This window comes from Dermacentor variabilis, chromosome 11 (genome assembly GCF_050947875.1).
Source record: "Dermacentor variabilis isolate Ectoservices chromosome 11, ASM5094787v1, whole genome shotgun sequence".
NCBI classification, from domain to species: domain Eukaryota; kingdom Metazoa; phylum Arthropoda; class Arachnida; order Ixodida; family Ixodidae; genus Dermacentor; species Dermacentor variabilis.
The window spans coordinates 59,486,497-59,511,303 of record NC_134578.1 but is presented as its reverse complement, the minus strand read 5'-3'; the positions used below and the strand labels follow the sequence as shown (position 1 = coordinate 59,511,303).

General features: G+C 43.2%; 1 protein-coding gene across 2 annotated transcripts in view; it reads left to right on the top strand.

Annotated features, from left to right (window-relative positions):
• LOC142564752 (ubiquitin-like modifier-activating enzyme 1) overlaps window positions 1–24,807 on the top strand; it is a 96,507-nt gene that overhangs the window by 55,096 nt on the left and 16,604 nt on the right. For both annotated transcript variants that reach the window (XM_075675900.1, XM_075675898.1), the window contains 6 exons: window positions 355–406; window positions 2,220–2,366; window positions 6,638–6,712; window positions 13,295–13,487; window positions 17,342–17,610; window positions 21,974–22,078. In XM_075675900.1, coding sequence (XP_075532015.1) covers window positions 355–406; window positions 2,220–2,366; window positions 6,638–6,712; window positions 13,295–13,487; window positions 17,342–17,610; window positions 21,974–22,078 — 841 coding nt within the window. The remainder of the gene's footprint in view (window positions 1–354; window positions 407–2,219; window positions 2,367–6,637; window positions 6,713–13,294; window positions 13,488–17,341; window positions 17,611–21,973; window positions 22,079–24,807) is intronic.

Genomic DNA, 24,807 nt, shown 5'->3' with positions numbered 1-24,807 from the left:
AGCAGCATAAGTTGCCGAAGAAGTCAGTGTGATCAAAAGCTTTGTTCCTTGTCAATATCTGCCGATCTAAATTTGTTGCTGCTTGTGGGCTGCATCTTAAAGCCACATCATCACTAATAAGGTGCGTATGTATCTCACAAAAAGGTGTGTGCTTGAGGTAAACATTTAAAAAAATGGCATTCTACCCTCCCCCTCCCCTCCAATTTTTTATCGTGTCAGCAGGATTTTTACTAATTTTAATGTTTGCAGTTTGGTAAGTATGCACATATCAGCGTGTCACCTAATGTGTTTCGTTCAACAAGCCACCATTAGCGTTTGTGTTGGACCCTTTTCAATTTGTTGGCTGTTTGCCAGAGATCCCAGATCATTTGTGAAGAAGACGCTAAGCCTCCCAGGTGACGAACCAGTAAGAATTGTGGCTTTTTCTTCTACTCCTGTGTTCTTCTTGTGCAGTATTACTAGTTCGTTTTTTTTTGTTTGTTTTTTTTTGTACCAGACCGGTCACTAGCCATTTTGGCTATTGGTCCAAATATCCCTGTATTAACTTTTCCTAATCATGTAGTAAAGTTTTCTTTTGACTGACTGATCGATTGCTTAGGTAGTTAAGCATTGGTATTCCCCCAGAGGCGACAAAGGTACAAGCATGCAAAGTAGTAGTTGTGTTCTTGTCTGCATTGAATACAACCGTTAGGGAGGACACTAGTATTGATAACAATTACTTAATTTTTTTATCAATATTAATGAAGTTTTACGTTCCTGTTAAGTATGTTGCACCGATTTCAAGTGTGTAAGTACTTTCGGTTCACGTGAGTTAGTTCATGAAAAATTGACATTTCACATCCATTGTTTGAGACCACAATGGAAATTAAAAATGTCATCTCGTATTATTTCTAAGGCATGATTGATAGCCTAAGAGTAAGAAATGAACTTTTGGAAGCAGTTTTTTTTTCTCTTGTTAGCTTTTTCTGGTCCATCAAAATTAAGCTTTCAATATGTAGCAGAAGTGTAAAGTGTAATTAGTAGTTTGCAAGATGAAAACAAGAAAAAAACGCTTCCGATATTTTAGGTCTCATTTTTCGGCTGTCTAACCATGCTTTAGAAATACAACTTCCTTATGGTGCCATTTTATTCCCCGTTGTGGATCTAAAGCATTGTAAGTGAAGTGTGAATTGTGTTAGGAACTAACTGACCTGCGCCAAACCTAATTGTATATTTGAAACCAGTGCCAGAAAATGAATGCAAACATAAAAAAAAAGAATGTAAAGTTGACGTAACGTAAAAAAACGAAAACTAGTGAACAGTTTCAATACCAATGTTTTGCATCCTCTATATGTTATGCAGCCCAATTTGCTGAGTCACTGGCTCCTAATGGAATCAGCGCACTGCCTGTAGCAGTGCACAAGACTGGAAGGTTAAAAGTGCATGCTGCCAGGAAAATTTACATATAAGCTACAAAAGCTTTACAAAAGCTACATATAAGCGCTGTTGAGATATATTTTTAGAAAAGAATGCAAGAGAGCAGAGCAGAAGTGACGGTTTTATATTGCAGCTTGCCGGGCCGTTGGGCCGTTTCCAAGGTAATGATGGGATAATTGACAATTGCATGTAGGAATTGTAATTGCTTGTGACATATTGCATTACTAGGAATGGTTTCTGCTGTGTTGCTAATCGTTGTTTATATTGAACCAATCACTAGCTGTTTAGGCTGTTAGTCCAGACATCTCTCTGAGTTTTTCCAAATGAATAATGATGTAATGATGTCTCTCTTGATTAACTGATTTGTCCCATCTTTGCGCCGGCCGTAGCAATATTATTGTCATGTTACAGTGACAGGGAAGAATAAAATGCTGCAGAGAGCAATGTGTGTGTATGTGATTGACTTGACTCACCCAATAAAATATTCTCGCTGGGAGCTACGAGGGCCTTCACAAGTTGCATGGGGTTGTGAGGTAAAACAGCAGTTTACTTTTTATAAATCTGTACTCATACAAGCGCACGCTTGCGGGAGTTTTTAACCTGCTCGTTTTTTGCATCCACATGTCCTCACCATCTCTGTTGGCATTCCTCTTCAGTGCTACTTTGCAATATCACTGATTATTACAAACTGCAGTGATGCGAGTAACGTGTGGCGAGGAGGAAAGTGTGCTACGAGTGGGATTCTGCAGTGTCTGCTACAGTTCTTCTGCTACAAGTGTGCTGTCGCAAAACTAACTGCGCAGGCAGAGGTGTTTACAAGCGTGAAGAAGCAGCTCGTAGATGAGCGGCCCACGTCTTTTGCCGACTGCGTGGCCTGGGCCAGGCTCCACTTCCAAAACCAGTACAGCAACCAGATCCGGCAGCTCCTTCACAGCTTTCCCAGGGACTATGTAAGGCCCAGTCTCTTGGGTTTTCAGTGGACCAGTTGCGATGACTCGATGCCTAAGGCATACTGCTTGCTGAGCTAAATTTCACAGATTGAAACACACAGACAAACACTTTTGCACAAATTACAGTGGAACCCCGTTCATACGTTTTTCACCGGACCGAGGAAAAAAACGTAACAGCCGGGAAAACGCAACAGTGAGGAAAGCTCCGAACATGAATGAAAAAAGTACAGCTTCAACTATAGACAATTTACTTCCACAGAGTGCGCTTAGAACTTTAAAAAAGTCTAGAATGGTGGCTTGCCGTTTCTTTCACTCGCTAGAAATTACCACACGTTTCTCAATAGCCTGGAAGGCCGCATTGCTGTCAGCATCGCTGCGAGGTGCAGCGTACCTGCGGAGGAGGTCCAGAGCCGCGACGACTTCTCCAAATCTAGGATTTGGCAACTCCCCGGCATCATGCGGCTCATGCTCCTCCTCGTCACCGCGCCATGGCAATGGCAACAGACGAAGGAATATCCGCGGGAAATTTTGCCCTCTTTGGCGTAATCATGCTAACATGCTAACAATTGTTTAGTATTGCTGCGCAGTGCGCGCGTCCGAGCAGCCCGGTTGCGCGCAGCGCAGCGTGGTTTCGCGAAAATGTTAACAAGAGAGGAGAGCAGGCCCGATAGGCGGAGCAACGCCATGAGCAACGCCAACTTCCAACGTCAGGGCCTCTCCTGAGTTTCCTTCCTCCATGGGTCGACCCATCCAACAAACCATGCAGCGAATGGCCACCTAGTGGCGGCCTCTCGAACTGGCGTGCGGCTTCTTGCAGCCAGTTCCATAGCCAAGCCCGGCCAAGCCCGGTCAAAACTCGTCAAAAGCCAAAATGGCGGTTGGAGCGCGTTGCCTACTTTAGCCCAGGCGGGTTCGGGTTGCGACGCATCATGCGGGAACGTTTTCACAGCTACTACGTAACAGCGGGATTCCTTATACATTGGATCCTATGGAAGCTATGCCGGGACTGACTGGATGAAAACGACGTAGCAGCTGGGAAAACGCAGCAGTGAGGAACGTAACAGCGGGGTTCTACTATCGACTACACATACCTTTACACCCTGCTCTAACTTTAGGTGATGATCCGCTAGTCCCATTATGTTACGTCTGTAAATTTCTAGACGACACTGGATTTTTACATCAAATTAAAATTATTAGCAAAATTTTCCTTCATAAACTGGATTTCAAAACACCTCGTGTTTGGCACAGCATAGCCTTAGCCGCTTTTGCACAATTAAACCCCATTTAACTAACTAACTGAATGTCACAAGCTAAATTCTGGGCCATGGCGACCGCATTTTTATAGAGGCGAAAGGGAAATATCATAGCATTTGGTTCTAGGCCGTTAGTTTTTTGGTTTTGTTTTCTATGTTTGTCAAGAAGCTCTTAGGTCGGCTTACATTCGACGATTTCACTAGAAGCTGTCGCAACTAGAAAAATTTCACACCACTGACGTCAGTGCCAGAAAGCAGTACTGAAGCCATTACTATCCGTTGCCGCAGCTGTGCAGTAATGCAGCTTACTGTCACGGTGTGCTATTTTGACGCATTGAATACGTACACACGCACATACATGCATACATACACACTGTCGTGAGCAAAAGCTTGGAGACTAGGGCATCAGCAAAAAAATACAATATATTCAAGCGCAGTGCCCGCGGCCTGGAATTTGTTTAGTACAATGTGTTGTAGTGAAACGTGTATGTACGCATGTGCTCTTGATTTCAGCCAGAATGCCCAGGCTGCTAAAAAAAAAATGTGGCACCTCTGGCCCCCAAAGTTTTGCTCGCGACTGTGCATTGATTGATTCATTCATTCATTTATTCACGCATGCATGCGCACACACACACACAAAAAAACCTTTATTTTCAATTAGCACAACTGTGTGGATTGTAGGCCAGCCAAAACCTCAAGGGCTTGAAAGGCTGTGCCTGGCAGACAGTAAGGGACCACTATTCACTTATTAAATCAAGTTCAACATAGATTGAGATATAACAAAAACATTCATAAAGAAGAGAAAGAAACCAATATATGATGTGGAACGTGTCATCTCCAAAAGCTATATGAATCATCAGCTGACACACATTTGGGTAATCATTTATGCTGAAACTTTGACTTAACCTGAAAAATGCAAGGGAGTAACAGATTGAAGATATTGGAAGCATAATATCTAAGCATACATTTCCCATTTTGCATAAAACAATGTGATGTTATGTACCATACCTATGGTCTGAAATTAATCTATAAACACTCACTGTGGCATTTATCATAGGCCCACTGTCACTTTGGAACTACAAGTTACTGTCTGCTGCAAGTTACTTCTGAGATAGCTTATAGTTGGACGTTTGTTTTTATCACACTGCTGTGTAAGCTAAAGTAGGTGCGATAGATAATTTACCGAGGTGTGCTTCCACAGTGCATTCTTTTTTCTTCTTGTAATTATTGTGAACGTGAAGAACAGCATGCATATCTTTCTTTCTTTTTTTTCTTTCTGTGCAGCTCAGGAATTCTGTTAAGTTTTGTACAATGTGACCTTACACTGTTTTGCCAAAATTATAAGAGGAAGCTTTAGCTCGAGGATTCCTATCTATAAATACACGAGAACGGAAAAATTAATGTTTCTCGTCAACTACTTCACCAAATTTAATGAGGTTTGCTGCATTTGGTAGAAATAGTAAAAATAGCCTAGTGACTGTTAGAAGAGATTTTTTATTTAGGGTGTCTATATTTTAACAAAATTGTTGAAAATTGCAAATTTTCAGTAAGTGAAACTCAAGTTTACAACTCTGTGACTCAGCAATAAAAATTATATCACAGTTCAGTGAATTGCATCTAATAGCACATCTCAAGCAAACATCACTTGTATTATACATGGCTCTCAAATGCGCCACAATATGTGTGTAAAACTTTCGCAGAGCCCTCGTAAACATTGTAATAAATTCCCGTAACGCAAAAATTAATGTATCAAGCTAGTCCTCTTTGGATGTTTTAATGGATGCAGTTTACAGAACTGCGATGTCCATTTTCACTGCAGAGTTTTGAATTTGTAAACTTCGTGCTTCTATTTCTTTCTTCAAACATACTGACTTTCAACGGTCCTTCTAATAAATTCAGGCCCTAATTCGAAATTCCAGTTGTAACATTCACTATAATCTAACTTCCTCTATCAAATGCAACAAAATGTCATCTAAACTGACCCATGGATTATCTCAGAAATGCATTTCTGCTTTTTACATGTATTTGAATAGGTGACATCGGAATCAGGCCTGAGCTAAAGCTTCCTCTGCTAAAGTAATGCAGATGAACGTGAACTGGTTCCAATTGGTTTGAACCATTATTTTCCGCTCTGGAGTCAAACTAGACCTGAACCATTTTCTCTGAAGCTGAACAGAAACTCGAATGATAAAAGCTTCACTTCGATGCTTATGTATAGCGGCCACTGCTTGCCAATGTAATCAGTGGTGGCAGCCAGGCGAAGGTAAGGTGTTTCATAATGTGTTGTTGGAATCGTCAGTCACATCACAGAGTGTGATTGAAAATGCTTCATGTTTCATTGACTGCTTTTGATTATAAAACCATTCATTTGCGGTGAAATGCAAAAACGCTATGTGCTTTAATTTTGGTGCAAGTTAACGAACCCAGGTTATCAGAACTAATACCGGGCTTTTGATCATAATACCATTCATTTGCGGTGAAATGCAAAAATGCTATGTGCTTTAATTTTGGTGCAAGTTAACGAACCCAGGTTATCAGAACTAATACCGGGCTTTTGATTATAAAACCATTCATTTGCGGTGAAATGCAAAAACGCTATGTGCTTTAATTTTGGTGCAAGTTAACGAACCCAGGTTATCAGAACTAATACCGGGCTTCCCACTACTGTGTGCCTTATTACAAACAGATTGGGGTTTTAGCATGTAAAGCCCCAGCATTTAATTTCAGATTTTGTCTTGCCGAGATATGTTGGTGGAAAACTTATTGGTTAGCTGCAATTGTTAGTGCTACGAGGCATATGGGTGCTGTGATGTTCACCTAAATGCCTCCAAGATTGGCCCGCGTTAGAAACCGCACTACAACCCTCGCTCAAACGCACATCGTGCCCACATCATTGGCTTCATGAGGCAGCCTGGTCGCATGACATTTGGGACTCTCCCGTGTATGACATCAACAGTGGTGTTTTCAACACTGCTCGGGGTCATTTTCTTTCTTTCTTTTTTTCTCTACTTTTCTCAGTGTACCAGTACGGGGGCACCATTCTGGTCTGGCTTCAAGCGCTGCCCCCACCCCATTGAGTTTGATGCCAGCGAGGTGCGTACATCACTTGGGGGTCTCTGTTCTGGAATTACTACTCTTTCTGCTACTTTCACTTGAGCATAATGTAACATACTCGGCACGATGTAACATAGGGTATGGTATGTGCATACCTATAGTATGTGACCAGGAGCTTGTCAAGCTCTTGCCTTTTGTCTTGGCGCCCTCTTTTCGTTGAAAAGAAAATAAAGTCTCTTTCATACCTGTCAATTGGTAAAGCTGCAGAATGCTACAGTTGAAGCCAGAAAATACTAAAATTTGGAGAATACTTCATTGTCCAATGAGCAGGAAGAATAAGGTGAACCAAGGGGCCTGATTTCTTGTTAGTTTCAACTGTATGAAGTCAACAGGCAGTAAAGCGAAGGAAAGCATAGGGCAAATAACTATTACGTTTAATTGAAACATGTAAATGATTAGGTATAAGGGGGAATGAAAGTGGGCGAAAAGACAACTTGCCACAGGCTGGTGCCGCACCAACATCTTTCACATTACGTGTGCAATGCTTTACCAATACCTAAAGGAAAATATTTAGTCCAAATATATTGAAATATTGGGCTTCTGTAATCATGGATTCATCATTCATAGCATCAACATAGCTTTTGTAAGCCACAAAATGACAAAAATGAAAAATTTCACTGCAACCACCTACAGTCGCTGACCGATAATTCTAGTTAAATGGTGCGCACTAAATAGTCGGAATAATTGGAAGCCAGAAAAACTGTGTTCACCCAAAAAGTAAGTAAATTTATTCCACAAGTGGCGTGAAAAATTCCCCGACGATTACAATACTCCCTAATGCGAATTTTGAGCGCAGCTGTTTAGGTGTTTCGAATTTGCCATATATTGTGGCAAAGAATTTGATTCTGAACGACAGGGTCCTCTCGGTGGTGGCACTGAGCCTCTGTTCTGGCAGCTCGTTTAGCAGCGGAAGCAGACAAAGCATTTCCACCGGTTGCATCGCTCATTGTTCAGAAAGAAAGCGTGGACACAGGAACGCTTCTTCATAGTCTCCTCCTCATGCTTCCACTGCGCCCTTGTCCTCCGCTTTCCTTCTCACGCTCTCTTCGCTCTCACCGTCTTTCATCCCACGCTGCGCTCCACGTTCCCTCTCTCATCCTTCACCAAGGACACTGAGAGAAGCCGGCGCTCAACGCAAGAACAGGCACCAAAGAGCTGTACTCTAAAAGGTGCGCCATATTCTCGAATCATTACTTTCGGGGATAACTTCAATTTCGCAGGACAAGCGCAAGACACATCGGCGTCTACGAGTGATGCCATTCTTAGCGCAGTGCCAAGCACGCCATCTTATCACAGTGCGAGAACGCTGCTGCCTGCCGGCTCTGGTGCTAGTCATGCTAAATATCGCAAGAGTGAAAGTACCTTACAGAGGGATTGCCCAAGAATGCAGCCCAAGTTTGTCGATGCATTGTGGTGCGCACATGTTTCCGTTTGGCCTAGATGTTCCGTGACCACGATTTTCTAGCGATGCCTTTTATGCTATTTCATTCCATGCTTTTCACACTTCGTCAGTGGTCAGAGCAGGGCTCCGCGCACATTATCAGTGAGATCAGCTGATCAAGGAAAAGGCACTGCTACAAGATTGCGGCCTGCACCTCCTTCGTTTTCATGCTGTCACTACAGATAAATTAAACTACCGTCAATGCATGCCCCGAATTCTCATCGGCAACTGCTATACTAGCTATGGTTTCAAAGAGCTGCTGGCATCGTGTCAAAATGATAACATTGCTATTTCTGCTCGACTTGGTGGCCAAATTATCACGGGGTCGTACAGTCCAAATACAATATATCATACGGCAAGCTGTAAGGTGTGTGAAATTTCGGTTGTCCCTATACATAAGTCTAGGGGGCTAATGGTGGGGCTGCGGAACTGTCTGAATTATTAAGCTTGTCCAAATTATCGGTAAGCGACTATATATTGGACTATGGTATATCTCTTCACAGAAGTCGCACGATAATTACGTCAACTTGTTTGTTCTGGTACAGGTAATTCAGGTTAAGAAACAGCAGTGGGACTTGGAGGCAGTTTTTTGTAAAACAATGTCGGTGGCACACAAAAAACGGTGATAGACTTCTAGACAAATAACCTGTTGATCTAATTTGGCGTAATATTTTTCCCTAGTGTTCCTTTAAGCTATCATAACGGCCGTCCTTCCGTCAACTTTCTTGGGTATTAGTGCCATGTGTTCTAGATATATGAAAATAATTCACGGGCTTTGTTCTTTAGGGGTGCTTTGTACAGGCACCCTGCTCTCTAGCCACAGCTGGAATGTATAAGGGGACATTGCACTAGCATGTAAAAAAGGACACAGACAGGAAGATGTAAAAGACACACCAAACACCAGTATCAACTGGCTTTATCCTCAGGAGGACACAAATATATAGGCAATAAGACGCGTGCTTCATGTTCCTGTATGTGTCCTTTTTTGCGGGTTAGTGCAACGTCCCTTTATACGAATAACCACCAACTGGACCAGCTTTCTGCCTTAAACAGCTAGAATGATGGGCACCAAAGACAAATAGAAATAAATAGTGATGAGATATCCGTGTGACGACTGGAATTTTGGCTGATGCTTTGTAGTTGTTCTATGAAATGTGTGGCAGCGATGCAGGTTCGTCTGAATAATTTAGCAGGTTAAAAAGAAATTGTGCTTTAGAAATTGCATTTGTTCTCTGTCCGAATGTATTCAACTCCCACAGTATCCCAAACTAGCACGACCCTCCAGCAAACTCTTCCTCACCTCCTCTCACCACCTCCTATTTCTTCTTACATTCCGCTTTCTGGAAAAACTAAGCCCACCAGATCGACAAGGCTTAGTTACATATGAAGAACTTTTTTGGTTTTTGTTGCCCCTACCTCTTGGAAGAACCTGCAGCATACCCTTCTCCCACGCCCCCATTATCTCATAGTCACAGCTCATCACTTCCTTGAAAAGTTTTAAATGCCCTTGCTCATCCCTCAACTTAGTCCATGTCCTCTCTCATTTGTGAAAGGGGGAGAGTTAGCTATTTAACCCATGGGCTACCAAATATTGCATGCACTGCGGTGCCCTCCGACGAAATTATTATGCGAGCCTCTGCTGTCACATTTGTGCTCTACGGTGATAAATGCTAAAGAAATATGAACAGTTCAGGACCCTAACTGCTTATTTCAGATTCGTTTTTGCCCAGAAAAGCGTAAAACACTCAGGTATGTAAAGAGCAGCAATGCACAGCACATTCCCACCTGCTTTCACTTCGTTTTTTTTTTCTTATTTTTTCAATGGATACTTTGCGCTGCCATAATGGATGTTGTTTGTTACAGTTCAGCAGAATCAAAGGTGGGAATGCAGCCACTGTGCTGCTTCAAGGTGCATAGATTTCGGAATGTGTGTGCAAACATTCTGCAGATATGAGCTAAAAGTGTTTAAAATCAAATCACATCTAAATGGAACACCCAATGCCATCTGCTGATAACAATTCTAAACTTACACTCGCATATTGGCTGTCACGTCGTTCGAAAATTGCTTTTAAATACTCCAACCTGGCGGATTTCCGAGTTTAGCAGCCATTGCATTAAACTATTCAATCTGTTTGAAGCTATTTGATCTATCCTTCATTGTTTACACCTCCCCATCAAGGTCACCACATATAAAGTCAATGTAAATATCTGGGATCTCATTCTCTTTAAAAGTGCTTAGGTCAACATAGGCTAGAGGTGTAACTTCACTTGTTGCTGTGTGTATTTGTAATGCTTAACAAATCACTATATGATTTCACTGCTAAATGCTATGCAGTCGACTTTCATTAGTTAGACCCTGACATGACTGACGAAATCGTTCAGTTTATCTGGCGTGTCAAATTAAACAAGATGCAAAAGAAACGTCAAAACACACTACTGATTCATTGGACAATATTTGCCTTATTCTAATGTGTCCCCTAATCAAATGCGCATCCGCTTTCTGCCTGTCAAAAGGTATAAATTTAACGTAGAGATAACATAAAGTTCATAAACAAGGTATAAATCTAACGCGCTCCCATTTTTTAGCAGTAAAAAGGAACAACAGCCACTGTGCAAGTATTGCACAGTGGCTGCCGTTTTTCTAAAGTCAGCCTAACCGCAATACACTTGTGTTATGCAGCAAAGCAGAAAAACGTTGCGAACACTGTTATCGGAGCAATTCGCATAGGGGAGAAAACGTAAGAATCAGGTAAATACCATAATCAGACATTGTGAGCTACCGTAACTGCCCGAAAATGTACCTAGGCCAGGCCCAAAATAGACGTTTTCGATGGGTTGGAACATGTGTTCATTCACTGTCCCCTAATCTCTGCCGAGACGAATGAGGCCAGGGGTCACCATAGGGGTCAGGCATGTGCAGGCTGACAGGTCACATTCTAAATATTCAGCAAGACTAATTTCAAAAACGAAATAACGAAAGTTTCGGCCCATATAAATGCACCAGCGCCGTTAAGGATTTTCGGTCGAGATCGAATTGAGAACGAAAGCTAGAAATGCTTCTTTCACTGCTCGCGTTTGTTCTCTCGCATGCATCTTGCAAACTTCCTGGGACACTCCTATACTGGCGGACAACTTTCTGTGGCTAGAAGGGGTAGCTATGGAGGCAAAGCACGCACAAGTGAGAGCACTTGTGAAGAGAGTCCTGTGTTTTAATACACGTTAGGTTCGACTGGGGAAGAGGAAAAACATAAGCGCCTTATTAGCAACAGTTAAATAAAACAGAGCACACCATTGAGTGCAAAAGTTTACTTATTTTGAGGCTTTCCCCTTCCACATCTGGGCAAGCGTGAAACCATCGCACGTGGAAGTTGCATCAATCCAGCATCCATTCCGAGCAGCCAAAAGCACAGTCAAATGCTGCCGGACTATTTGGCATGGTAACACATGGGCAGCAGCCATGCCCCCGTAGCTTTCCCTTCATGGCCACAGAAAGTTGTCCATGAGTATAGATTTCAGAATCATACAGGTGGGAAATAGTGTCAAACCTGACAATGAAACGGTGCGGACAATGCCTGCTCTTTACACTCGACGCTGGCTATGCCTGGAATGGTGATCAAGTTACGTGATGCACAGTCCTTTTGTCTTTCGCACTGGTGGGCCTTACGACAATTCGACAACCATAGAGTTGGGACAGCGCTTCAGTGTATTGGAAAAAAAACTAGAAAGCAAAACTTTCTATGCAATAAAAAAAAGATTGCCGCAAAAGACATGTTCACTATTAAACTGAGAACCTCACTAGTATTCAATACAATGGAACGTCGCGAATTCATTGGTTTCAGAGAGAAAAAAAAACCTTGATTCTTTGCAACAAAATTGTATTGACAAAAAAAGAAATATTTTCCAGACGTTCATGTACTAGAACTGAGCCTGCATACTAATTTGGTGGTCCCTTTATTTGATGGTCCCTTTAATTAAAGTATACCATACTGTATATCTTGATTTCTGTGTACATTAGTTACTAATAGCTTGCTACATTCTTTCTATATAATGCTGGGAGACTCCCAAGCATGTACAGCACTGAAGTTTTCTTGCGCGAAATTTGTAAGCATTAGATTTTGTGAAAATTCTTCTAATATTCTGTATTCCATTCAATATTTCTATTTTTTTATTGATTTAAATTGAAGTTTATAATTCGGTATTCACACTCTTCTAGTAGCTACATGAAGTACAAAGGCACAAAGTGTGACTTCTATGACCAGACTACTTGCGTAGCAGTCTTCCCGTGCTTTTAGCGCTGAAGGTTGCGTAGTCTTGAGCTTCGAATACGTGCTATTTTTACATGCTCTTTATTCATTAGTCTTGTGTTTCGGAGATACGTTCAAGCGAGAGGCAGAAGGTGTTCTCACCCCTCGGCCTGCATTCTTCATGCTGGCATCATCTTTCTACAGGTGACACTATCAGCCACGGGGATGAAGTATACACGAAAGTGTCATAGGCTTCGCTTTGTACTGCCAATGTGAAGATATCATCAACACGACATGAAACTTCATTTTTGGTTGCTGCTCTCAATTTCAACAAAACTATTTTTTTTCTCTCGTTGAAATTTGTTTTTTCAGATTGCCCGATGATTCTTGAAATTTTTCAATCCATTCCATGTAAGAAAAGACCGTGGGCAGCTGTACATATTTGCATAAAAAGGTTGAATTTCAATACGCCGAAGTAAAATACCAATTTTACTGACTTCTTCATATTGATGTTTAACCTATGTGTACATAGTTACTATATTGATGTCCTGCTGCTGAAGCTGCATCTCTCTGTTATTATCATTGCGGTTTTCAATACTTTGTTTTATTTTATGTTGTATTCTATTCTCACCCTTTCGTCCCTTCCCTCTTTAATGTACTGTATGCACCTTAGGGTGTCATAAATAAAATAATCTTTGCCAAAAAGTAGTTGCTCAAAGGAGGACTAGTCCTCTTATCTCGAAACATTAACTCCACACTGAGGCTGCCTTAATTCAGCCACTGTTAATCACTCGAAGTTTTCATTTCCCTATGAATCTCTGCCTCATTTAAGTGTTCTTCTTTTATTTTGCATGTTCGCACATGTGTGGTTCACAGAGCCTTCATATGGACTACATTGTGGCCGCGGCCAACCTGCGAGCAACTGTCTATGGCATCGCCAACTGCATGGACAGACATGAAATCAGTCGCATCCTCGGGCAGGTTACGGTGCCCCTGTTCAGGCCACGGTCAGCCGTGCGAATTTCGGTTACCGAGAACGACACGTCATCTGATACTGGAGGGACTGCTGGTACGTTCGCGATCATGAGTTGTGCTCACATCTGTGGCTGCAGTTGCAAGGTATGGGTGTGTAGTGGCTATACCGCAGGGTCCTCTCATCAGCGAAAACTTTGCCTGTTATGTGCAATCAAACAACATTATACCAAAGTGACATGCCACCACAAAAATACCTTCGTTATGTCCAACATTTTTGTCTGCTTTTCAATTCTAACAAATTAACAACTTTGGCATAAGTGTATGCACTTTTTGCGGCCTTGTTTTCGTTGAGATTTTGCAGCAAGACTTTATTTTTTGGGTTTGCACCATTCGATAAAATGATGGGCATAGTTGTTTGCCAGCCATAGCCAACTAGTGTGCAAACACACTACCAGGTGAAAAGATTGACACGAACGAAACGCTACTGTCATCAAAAGTTAATTGCACGGTGCACACATGTGAGTGTAGCTTCACAGCAGCACTGCCGTGAAGCTTGCTTCACATGTGTGTACTGAACAGACGGCCGATTCATTTGGCAGTATTTGCCTGATTCTAACACGCTCTCAAATCAAACGTGCGTCCGCTCTCTATATATTCAAAGTAGTAAACTATATAAATGACGTTAAAGCTTCTGAACAAAGTAGAAATCTAACATGCACCCATTTTTTTAACAAGAAAATTGTTGGACAGTGGCAGCCAGTTTCCTAAAGTCAGCTTCGCCACATTGTTTTTTTTTCGCTGCAGCGCACTGCTGTTAAATGGCAAAACATACGAACATTGCGAAGTTGGTTTGGTTTAGTGCCCGACTGCACCGCCCCGGCAATTTTCAGCCCGATATTCTTTGTTCAAAAAAGGCACTCGTTAGAATCTGGTAAATACCGACTTTAATCAAACATTGTGAGCTATGGTTATTGCTTCAAAATCTTCCTAGGGGGGCCGAATATAGGCGTCTTCAAGGAGAGATGACGTGGCCTTAGTGCATTCACTGTCTCGCTGAGACAGGTGCTACCACTAGAGGGGTCACCATAGGGGTCAGGAGCACGCTGACTGTTCAAGTTCAAATTATCTGGCGAAGACCAATTTAGGGTCGAAATGAAGAAAGTATTGGCCTATAGAAATGCATTGGCACCAACTGGAGCCCTCGGCTGGGATTGAATTAAATGAAAAGGCTAATTAACCGGAGTCTAATTAGCGCAAGTCTGCTGTATCACTTTATATTAGTGCACATACATAAGTTCTTTTTCTTGGGTCCCTCAACTGCATCATCACCTTATAATGCAAACCACGGACTGCTTTATAATAGAATAAATATGGTGTACACAGTAAGCCCTCATTAACTTGAGTTCCTATATCTCGAAATATCGGTCAAGTCAAAATTTCTTCCTGACTCGGTGTCAACTCCATGTATCTTTCAGCACTTGTCGCGAAATACTTATGCACCGTACTCTGCATATCTCGAAACCCCGACTGACAAGGCCGCAAGTTTGTAGCGAATTCTATTGATAATGCAGGCAGAGTGTCACTCTCACCCCTGACAAAGAGCAATAAAGTGCACATACTTTGCAAAATATGTGGGAACGTAGCTTCGTCAGCTTGCTTCTTCGCTGTTTTCTGCATTTCTGTATTTACAGATCTGCATGCTGTGTCAAACGTTGGGTATGTTTTTTAGCATTTTCTTAAGCAACAAATTTAAGGCCACGATATTATAGTAATGATTTTTTTCAATGCCGTTTCTTATAGTGCTTCATCAGTGGTCATAGCGATGCTCCACCCACGTTGTCAATGGGATATGTCAGCAGAGAACACTAGATCTCTGCTAGAACGATGATGGCAGAACTACGCCTGGAGTGTTGCAGTAATAAACCACCGAAGTTCAGAACTCTCACTTCTCCGTACGGTCTGTTGGTGAAGCACATTTCCAGGCACTACCTGCACACTGTCGAGACATGAATGAACAGTGTGCTTATTAAAAATGTCCTTTGCTACTTTTCGTAATTTCAGACACAGTATTGCAGAATGCATGTTTTTTTGTGATTGCTACCACAAGTTAAAAATCTACAGGCACTATTGCCAATATTCGCATGTACTAGGTGTTTTCACTATTGTAATAATCAGCTTCAAAATTCAGCTTAAGACGTTGCTTAAGGCAGTTGCAGTACAGCGCTGGTGTTGGTTTATTCTGCTGCATCATGGTTTTCAAGTGTACTGCCATATTCCTCATTCCATTGTTCCACAAAAATTCAGATTGGCGTGCTCCAAACTGCTCCAAAACGCAGTTTTATTTGCTCTAAAAATTGCTGCAAAATGACTTTGGGCAATCCCACCCCTGACGGTGACATCACTCTGCCAGGTCTTCTTCACTGAGGATCTGTTTCAACGCTATTTTTATCGTTCCATTGCATGCTGTCGCGATATTCGAGCAGCCACCGCAAGCTAAGCAAGAAGTGGACCAATCGCTGATGCCGGCACTGTTCTCCTTATCCACTTATCTACTTTCACTGCGCTATCCCAACCCCACTGAAACCCTCTCTACTTCTGCATCCTTCTCACCTTTGTTGAGCCGATTAGATAAGAAAAACGAGTCAAGCTAGGCAATGCTATTCGCTTTGAAATGAAGTAAAAGTGACCTCCTATAAGCATGGAGGGCACTTGATTTGGATGTTCCAACAATGCTGCATCTCACCGCCTGATGATGCTTGCATCGGTGGTTATGTGAATTTGACGTCAGGAGATTGGAACAAAATCAGAATGGAACATTTTTACGTTATACGGCCACAGTGTTGTTCTCCGTTGTCCGGTGCTATGCAAAGTGGCACTCAAGAGAAGTTTGCAGATCGTTGATATAGGAAACGGATGAGGCTCGCCCGCCGTGCTCCTCTACGGAATTACAACAATTGCCCTCATATTTCTGTGTGCCAAACGCGCACCAGTGGCACTTCACAGTTCACTCCAAACTCAGTAGTTCTGCGTGGATCTAAAAGCAAATTTCCCTGTTTGCTTCAAGTGAGGAAAAAAAAAACTGACACTACTGTCGCTTGCCTGATTCAGAGTGTGAAATTTATCGATAATGTTTATGCTCACCTGTGACAAAATGTTAGGGAGATTAGTTTCTTTGCTCGAGAGCAAGTGCATATTTCTTGCGAGATAGGAATGGGCGCTTCGCTGCTTGTACTTGTATGCCTCTTTTGCTTATGAAAATAGGCGACAAGTTTCATTTCACGGAGAGGCCCGGGTCTCCCTGATGACCTCCTCCTCACCTCCCCCCCCCCCACTTTCCAGAGGGGACCTTCTATCCAGACTTAACAAACAATCCCCGCTTGGCAGGAAAGGCAACAGAATTTCGTGCTGGTGTCTGGGAACCTTGACCAAGTTGCTTCTCCAGAGGGTGGTAACTGTATCGCAATCACGTCATTGTTGTGGTTGCCAGAACTGTCACATTTGGGAATCCACTTTGCATGTGCACCCCAGCGGTGGCCAAATTAAGCAACAATGCCACTTTATTATTTTAACAATTTCCATGCCTTTGGGACACCACATCTGAAGTGTACAACAACGTGAACATGAAGAATTGAAGAGTGGTGTTCAGAGCAGAAGCTGCCAGAGTAGTCCGCTAACACTGATCCCGTGTAAGCTGAAAATGTCTACGGGGAATTTTTCGCAACGGCTGACGTCACTTGACTTCACCCATGTCCCCCGCGAAAATGTCCTTTGTGTGAATACCTCTTAAGGCGGGAGATGACTTTGAGGCTAAGAACTTGCGGAAATAACGTTACCTTATATCCAAATATAAATATGGTATGTCTGGGTTGGATATGAGTATGTTCAACTCCAGTAATCATTTTCAAGCCCCGAGTTAATTGTCTCCGCTTGACTGCTTGCTCTTCCAAGACCCAGATCGGTTCAACAGCCTGATCGAGAAGCTGCCTCGACTGTCTTCACTGGCAGGTGTGAGTGTGACACCCCTAGAGTTCGAGAAGGACGATGACATAAACTTCCACATGGACTTCATTGTGGCAGCGTCTAACCTGCGCGCTTCCAACTATGAGATCCCGCTGGCCGACCGGCACCACAGCAAGCTCATCGCGGGCAAAATCATCCCCGCCATTGCAACCACCACATCCCTGGTGGCCGGTCTCGTCTGCCTTGAGCTTTACAAGGTAAAGTGGGTCTGGGTCAGACGGTAATTAATTGTAACAAGCACATAGCTTTGGGCTTGTTTTTTCTTTTTATTATGCAATACGAGCACTAAGAGACTGGATCTGGTGCTGATCTGGTAACTGGTGACACTGGAGACTGGTGCTGATCTCACTGTGGTGACAGTGCCATGTGGTGTCATCGTTGTTTGGTGTCCCATTCCTTAACGCTAGTATCACATCACAGCAACAAATTAACGGCACAAGCGTAAAGAACAGCACGACCAGCACCAACTTTCAATTACTTAATTTTTTTATATTGACATTACATGCCCATTTCTGTGTGTTGTAATCTATGTCTGGGCTTTCATGTGTGAAGCTTTCTTTTTTCCATTTGATTGTTCTAATGTTCTTTCCTTGCTGTGTTAGTGTGTATTTATGTGGCACTCTAAATGACTGATCACAGTTGTATAAAGCTTATCAGTAGTTAGAAGTCAGTGTTGATATTGCAGCTTTCTATGGCCCCGTCTCACTCGTACTGATAATCTTTTTCTTTCAGTCACCGCATGGTAACTGATAAAAAATGAAAAGAAAAAGAGAATGCATATCTCTGTCTAAATTATTTACTTTAGTGGGGAATTTTCCAAGTGAGGGAGAGGATAAAATAATTTTATTATGTTTGTGATCTTTTCTTTCTCTGTGTCCACCTAATGTTCTCCCCAAACGAGCTTTTCAATCCACCTCATACCAATAACTAATGATTTCTTACTAATCCAGGGGGTCTACCCACCGGGATAACTGGGAATTCTCTGGGATATTGAATAGTCTGGAAGTACTCAAGGAAAACTCGGAATTTATGCTTCTATCAGGGAAAGTTGTCTGTAATTTTATTGATAGGAAACTAAAGTTGCGCTAATGCTGGCTCAAGTAGCAGAGAGGAATCGTACCAAATTTTCCTTGATGCCGTGTCGTTGGCTGGAGGAGTTGCCAGGGTACAGTCAACAACTGATTTTCCGGACACTTGATTTTTCACACATGCTTGATAATTTGGACCGCTTCGCGGCACCACCACGTACCCCATAGGGTCAGTGTACAAGAACGTATGAAATTTCGTACGCAGGAACACTTCGTCGTCCGATTTTCAGGACTTTTTGCCGTGACTGCAGGGCTGAAAAGGCATTAATCGAAGCCACCACCAACGCCATTTTGATTATCTCGCCGCCTCAAACCGGCACTCTCGCACGGCACTCTCCTTTGGCAGCTGTAGGCGGCTATGCTAGGCCACTGCTTTAACGTTCGCCATTAAAGGACCCCTGAAATGGCTCGGACAAATTTTGTAGATGCATAGGGTACAACTATGGTTAATCATTCGCACCACAATTTGTGTGAAGCATCTCATATTAAGGGGGCTACGGATGATTACAAGTTACCCTCCTTCATAGCCATGCATTTTCTCCTCGACTCATTCGCTGAGTGATTGGCGCTAAGCTCCACCTTCACTGGCTCTGTGTCATAATGGCATGTCATGTCGTCTACTTCCGGTTGTCTAGGAGCAAGCATGCGACGCCTATCCGATCTCTCCGTCAGCCGCTTGGCAGTCGACCCCAAGTGAGAGCTATCAAAGCAACGAAGCATTGCAAGCATTCTGTCGCAGTGCCAAGCGTGTCCGGTATTCCGGTAACCACAGGAGAGATGGGCATTTCGACGGATGGGTGGAGGCATAAACGCAAGCTGATGAAGGAGCTATAGCATAGACATACGTGAGCGGCCTGACCAGTCTGCATGGTCCAGCCACCTGGTGGTACAGACCTTAACCTGCCAAACAAAGAGCTAATATTGCTCTAACCAAGTGTGAAGCATTTTAAGCATTTACAAAAACAACTGTTCACGATTATGCTCCTGAGGAAAATTTACACCACCAGCAAAGCAGCATGCACTTCATTAAGCTACTGTGTTTGGTTGAGCTCTTGCCACCAGGTGGCTGCACCGTGCAGACCATTCACGTTTGCGCCTCTGCTCATCCGTAAACAGCATGGTCAAACGGCCAGGCCCAGTCTGCTTGCGCTTGTGTTTACCCTAATACTGGACGCGCAAAACACTATCGTGGTGGTAGTCCTCCGGCGTAACGTGACAGCCGCAAATGCACAAATCCTGGCGCCAATTGGATAGCAACAGTCCGATGCGCGGCAGCCACTCCTCTGCTTGACATATTGCCATATTGTCGCAGCTTGACCTTTTTCCAGTTGCTACGTTTGCAGCCCACAACTTAACAAGTTCGAACTTTGGTCCTTGTGAAAATAAAGATAGAGATCAACACTGACTGCAGAGCTCTCGTCAACATGGAGCACATTGTAACACAAGCAGATGACACTTGCTTTGTGCTGGAAGTGCTTAAGTGTAGTGAGGAATTAATTGTGCTTGTTGATTCTCTTTATGTTGCTTTCTTTTTATAGAAACAAATTAACTAACATTCCAACTATTACGAACAACATTTGTTCACCATAAAGATGGAAAAATTATTGATAACACGCCCTGGGCAGCCAATCGGATAGCTGGCCCTATTGGCATCATTAGGGCAACTTGCGTCAAACGTTCAGAGGCGGCTGAAAATTCAGCAGAATGACGTGCTGCGATCGGTAGTGATGAACGTTTTTAAAACCTTATAATAAATTGCAGGCTTTACTCGGAGCACTTAGATGCATCAATTAACGATCAGAAAAACCTACCCTAATGACTCAGTGTGTTTGTACAAAATCGTTGTAATCGTTTCAGGGTCCCTTAAAGCGTCTTGCCGTTCGGTGCCGTGTTTTTCATTGAAAGAATACGCCGTTTACAGCAATGGCACTGACTCCGACTTTGTAATCCTTGCGATTGGCTTCGAAGCTCGGAAAGTACCGCGTTGCAGAACGGAGGTTCCCGAAAGTTAGCTTCGCCGTAGTACAGCGATGTTACGCGGTGAAGCATACGGGAAGTATTGTGGTGAAGCTGAACAAGTTTAGGAAGGGGCAATTGTCACGGGACACAGTATGTATTCCTTAATTATACACACGTGCCCCCGCCGTCTCCTGTCACAGTACGAGCACCGATATGCTCAATAAGTGTACTGGCAGGCCTTCACGGCTTTTTCGGACGTGCCTGCGGCGATTTGAGCCCTTGACGGCAGCAAGAGACGGGTGTTTATTTTTTCGGACTGCCCTATTTTCCAAACGTTTTCATGGCCCCTAGGGAGTCCGAAAAATTGCACATTGACTGTACGACTGACAAATAGGATGCTTTAAATGGTCCATGGGGCAAACGCGCGGCAGAAGGAGGACGATAACAGAAAGGGCCGTCTCATTGAGGAATGAACGGGAAACTAAGGGAAGCATGCTGTCGCTTCTTTGAAAGAGCCTGAGCTCAAAAAACAATGTTGGCTAATGCTAAAAGGCAGGTGTCCCTAATCCAAACCAAAATAAACTCTTTAAAGCAGTGAAACGCAACACTGAGGCATTGTGTGCGGGCTGAGAGAGACTCTCGCTTGTGAAAAAGCTCGGGCCTCATACCAGTGAGCTTGGTATCGGTTGCTATAGGAATATCTCATATTAAAAATATTTCCTTCTGTGTGCATCCCCCTTTTTATTCATATTTGAAAATGTTCGACTCGATTTGAAATGGGTTTTACCATATTTGTCAAAGAAATTTCATTCGCTGTGCATTTTACTAACCCCTCGTTTCTGTTTTCTTTTTTGAATAAAATAAACACTAATCCTTACAATTCAAACTGGATTAAGTCTTTTTTTGTGTATTATTATTTTTTAATATGCTTGCTAGATAGTGATAGCATGGGGCAGCATGGTGTCAGCACGTCTTGACATAAAACAAAGTTCTGCGTCACTCAGGGAATCTTGCAAAGGCACTCGGGGAAAACCTAGAGAACTCAGGGAATTTTGAAATGTCAACTTGGTAGACATCCTGCTAATTACTTATGCATTCACACGTTCATCTGTATGTGTTTTACCTTACTAGGAGCCACCACATACTAAGGATGAATAATATGTTTCTAGTTATGCAGGTATATGTTCGTTTGCATGAGTGAGCATGTATATCTGTGTCATTCAGAATTACATTTTGGCCACTCAGCTAACTTTTCTTCTGGGATCATTGTACTGTAGTTTAAAGCGCCAAATACATGACAGTTGACTCAGAAAAAGCAAACACTGATTTGATTTGTTGTTGTTGTTGTTGTACATGCATGATTTCAAAATGGAGAATGGGGAGGGTCTCCTTTTTCTTGGTTCCTTCACTGTTTTGCCATCCCATAACCTCCTGATAACAAACCAACTTGCTTGAGTTTTGTTTATTCCGGAACAGTAACATTCTTGCTGTTTTGTTTGTCACTACTCCGTAGTTGGTACAGGGACACGACAAGTTGGAGCTGTACAAGAACAGCTTTGTCAACCTGGCGTTGCCGTTCTTTGGTTTCTCTGAGCCCATTGCTGCAAAGAAGATCAAGGTGAGAACGCTATTTCACCCTTCCCTGCCCCCATTCTTCTGGCGCACCTCTATAGGGGCTGTTAGTACAGTATTATTCTGATTTTTAACACCACCATTTGTTTATTTACCTGCATCACCTTTACAGGCATTACCGCAAGGAAGGATCTAGTTAACAGGATTACAATAAGCTACTTTTGTTACGCATAAAATATAAGTTTCTTGACGTAAGCCCTATTTGCAGTGCTGTGTAATATAATATATAGCCAAATGAGTTGTGGCAACCACATGAGGCTGCAAATGACAATAGAGTAAATTTCATTGTCTGTTCGTGCGTGAAATGCCATTAAAACCTAAGGTATCAGGCAGTTCGCGTCAAGTTTTGCTCGTGTGGGGCAGGGTATTCGATATTTAGGTTAGCACATGCAAAACTTGTGAATACTAGCTAAATCTAGTGAAATTTTAGAGATGCTGCCTTTTCATGTTCTTGTTAAGTTTCTAGCATACGTAGAATGAATGAAGACATGGTATCAAGTAGTGCCAACCCCTTAACGGATCATGATGACTTCAGGTCGTCGAAGCCCACATCTGGAGATAAACATTCTGTGGTCATCACTTTTATATAATTAGATTTATCACGCTATCATCAGGCACATTTCTGTGTTATTAGGGGCGCAGACTTTTGGCTAGTTGGTTTGATACAGCTATTAGGAGCATAGCGCCTGGTTGACAAGCAGTAACAACAAGGCCGGGTGCTAACTTTCAGTTCAGTTGAATGTTAGCACCCGTCCTTTTTCTTCTTACTTGTCCGCATCACGTAAGCGCTACGGTCCCAATAAATATTACGAGGGCATATGATACCAAAAATAAGCCTTTAATGGGTTAGCGACAAATTAAAAAAGAAAAGTTACACAGTGTTCTGCACTGTTTGCACAGGTGAAGAATATTCGCATTAGTTTAAATGCGACAACATTGTGGTGACCATGTTGACGCACCGCCGTCGATGCAGTCCTAGCGCAGCACAGTAACTTGTTGTGTGCAAGGGGTTCATAATGGCAACATGCCACTGCATCATAAGACAGCTGTTGATGCTGAATGGAGGGAACGTGAGCAAGCCAAGGCTGCGGGCGATTGACGTCCCAATTAGAGCACCGACACATAGTAAGTTCATCTCACCAAAGCACATGCCAGATACGGCAAGATGGTAAAGCTCGCAAGGCCCATCTCATCCTAATGCAGGATTTGTATCATGCCCGCCAGGAGCAGCAGTATAGTGAGCAGAATTTGGCAGCCCTAGTGCAAAAAAGTCGCCCAAGACATACGCATGGCTACCAAGACTTGGGAAGGGTACGAGTGCCTCCGGCGTTGCAGGGTAGACATACAGTAAAACCTCGTTAAACCGTACCCGCTTAAACGCTAGTTTCGTTTAGAAGTAGTAAAGTCAAATGCCCGACTTGGCAGCTGTTGAACATAATGTGTTTTGTATCCACATAAACCACACCAGCTTATTGCGTACGTATCGGTTAGCACGTAGTGTTTCCGCTTTTCGTCGTGCAAACATGGCCGTGCGTCGTGTACATTGGGCAGCCTGGCAGAACAACAAGCCTCAGAGATTGGAACAACGGCCTCCAAGCGCCCTGTGCGTTGGCGCGTGAGGACACATCATCATTTCGGCGCCGTGCCAAAGAGTGTTGTGGCGTCGTGCAATTAAGGACTCGCGTCATACTGAAGCTCGGATAGAAAAGACGCCAGGTGCTCAGCATAGAAGAAAAATTAGACGTCGTTCGTGCCATCGAACCTGACACAAAGAAGTCAGCGCTGGTATGCGACAGGGATCTGCTGTTGACTACGATGTGTGGCATTTGGAGTGTGAAGCAGTTGTTCGGCAGCGCTGCTGTGACCGCAAAGAGATGTCTGCTATGAGGTTCGACTTTTCGCCATCATTGCCTCCGTTGTTGCCGTAAGTGTCGACTAGCGACAGTGATGAGGACGACATGGAAAGCGACAGCACGGGCAATTCAGGCCTGAGAGTGGCAGAAGCTGGACGCTATGTCAGCCTCATGGATGCAATCGTCGCGACGAGAACAGCACCCTGCAATGACAAAGGCGCCCCGTGACTTCTGCAGCGCTACCGCGCTCATGCACAGAGAATACATAATGACAACGAGGAATCTGCCATGCAAGTGTTTACCAAGAAGAGGAAACTGTCTGAAAAGCTGGCTCGCAGCTTCAGTAAATTTGAGGCCGTTGTTGTCGCTGCTAGGCCGCTGCGGCATCAAACGAAAATAACACTTTTGTCGCGGGAAGTGAATAAATACTGCATCTTTTTTTCCCCTTTCATCACAGTCGCTCTGAGTTCCGTTTTTGACACGTAAGGGGGCAATCTCATGCTATTTCGGTTAAGCAGTACTACCGTTTAGTACGTACTTTTTCCGAGCTCTGGCCAACTACGGTTTAACGAGGTTTTACTGTAATTGCATGTGATATATGATACAATTAAGATATGAAATAAGTGAATAATAAACATGAGGAAGAGACAACAGAAACATGTGCGGTGTTTTTCCGTGTATAACTCACCCCCAGCTGCATAAGCCGGGAAAGAATAGAAAAAGTCTGCAGTTATAATCCAGCGTAAAAATATTGCATATAACAACACTCAAAGCTTTGCAAATGCAGTCTCTAGTCACGGACCCACAACCCGTCCACACCATGTCTTCAGCCAGCAGCTCTGTTCCCTACCCCTCCTTCTTT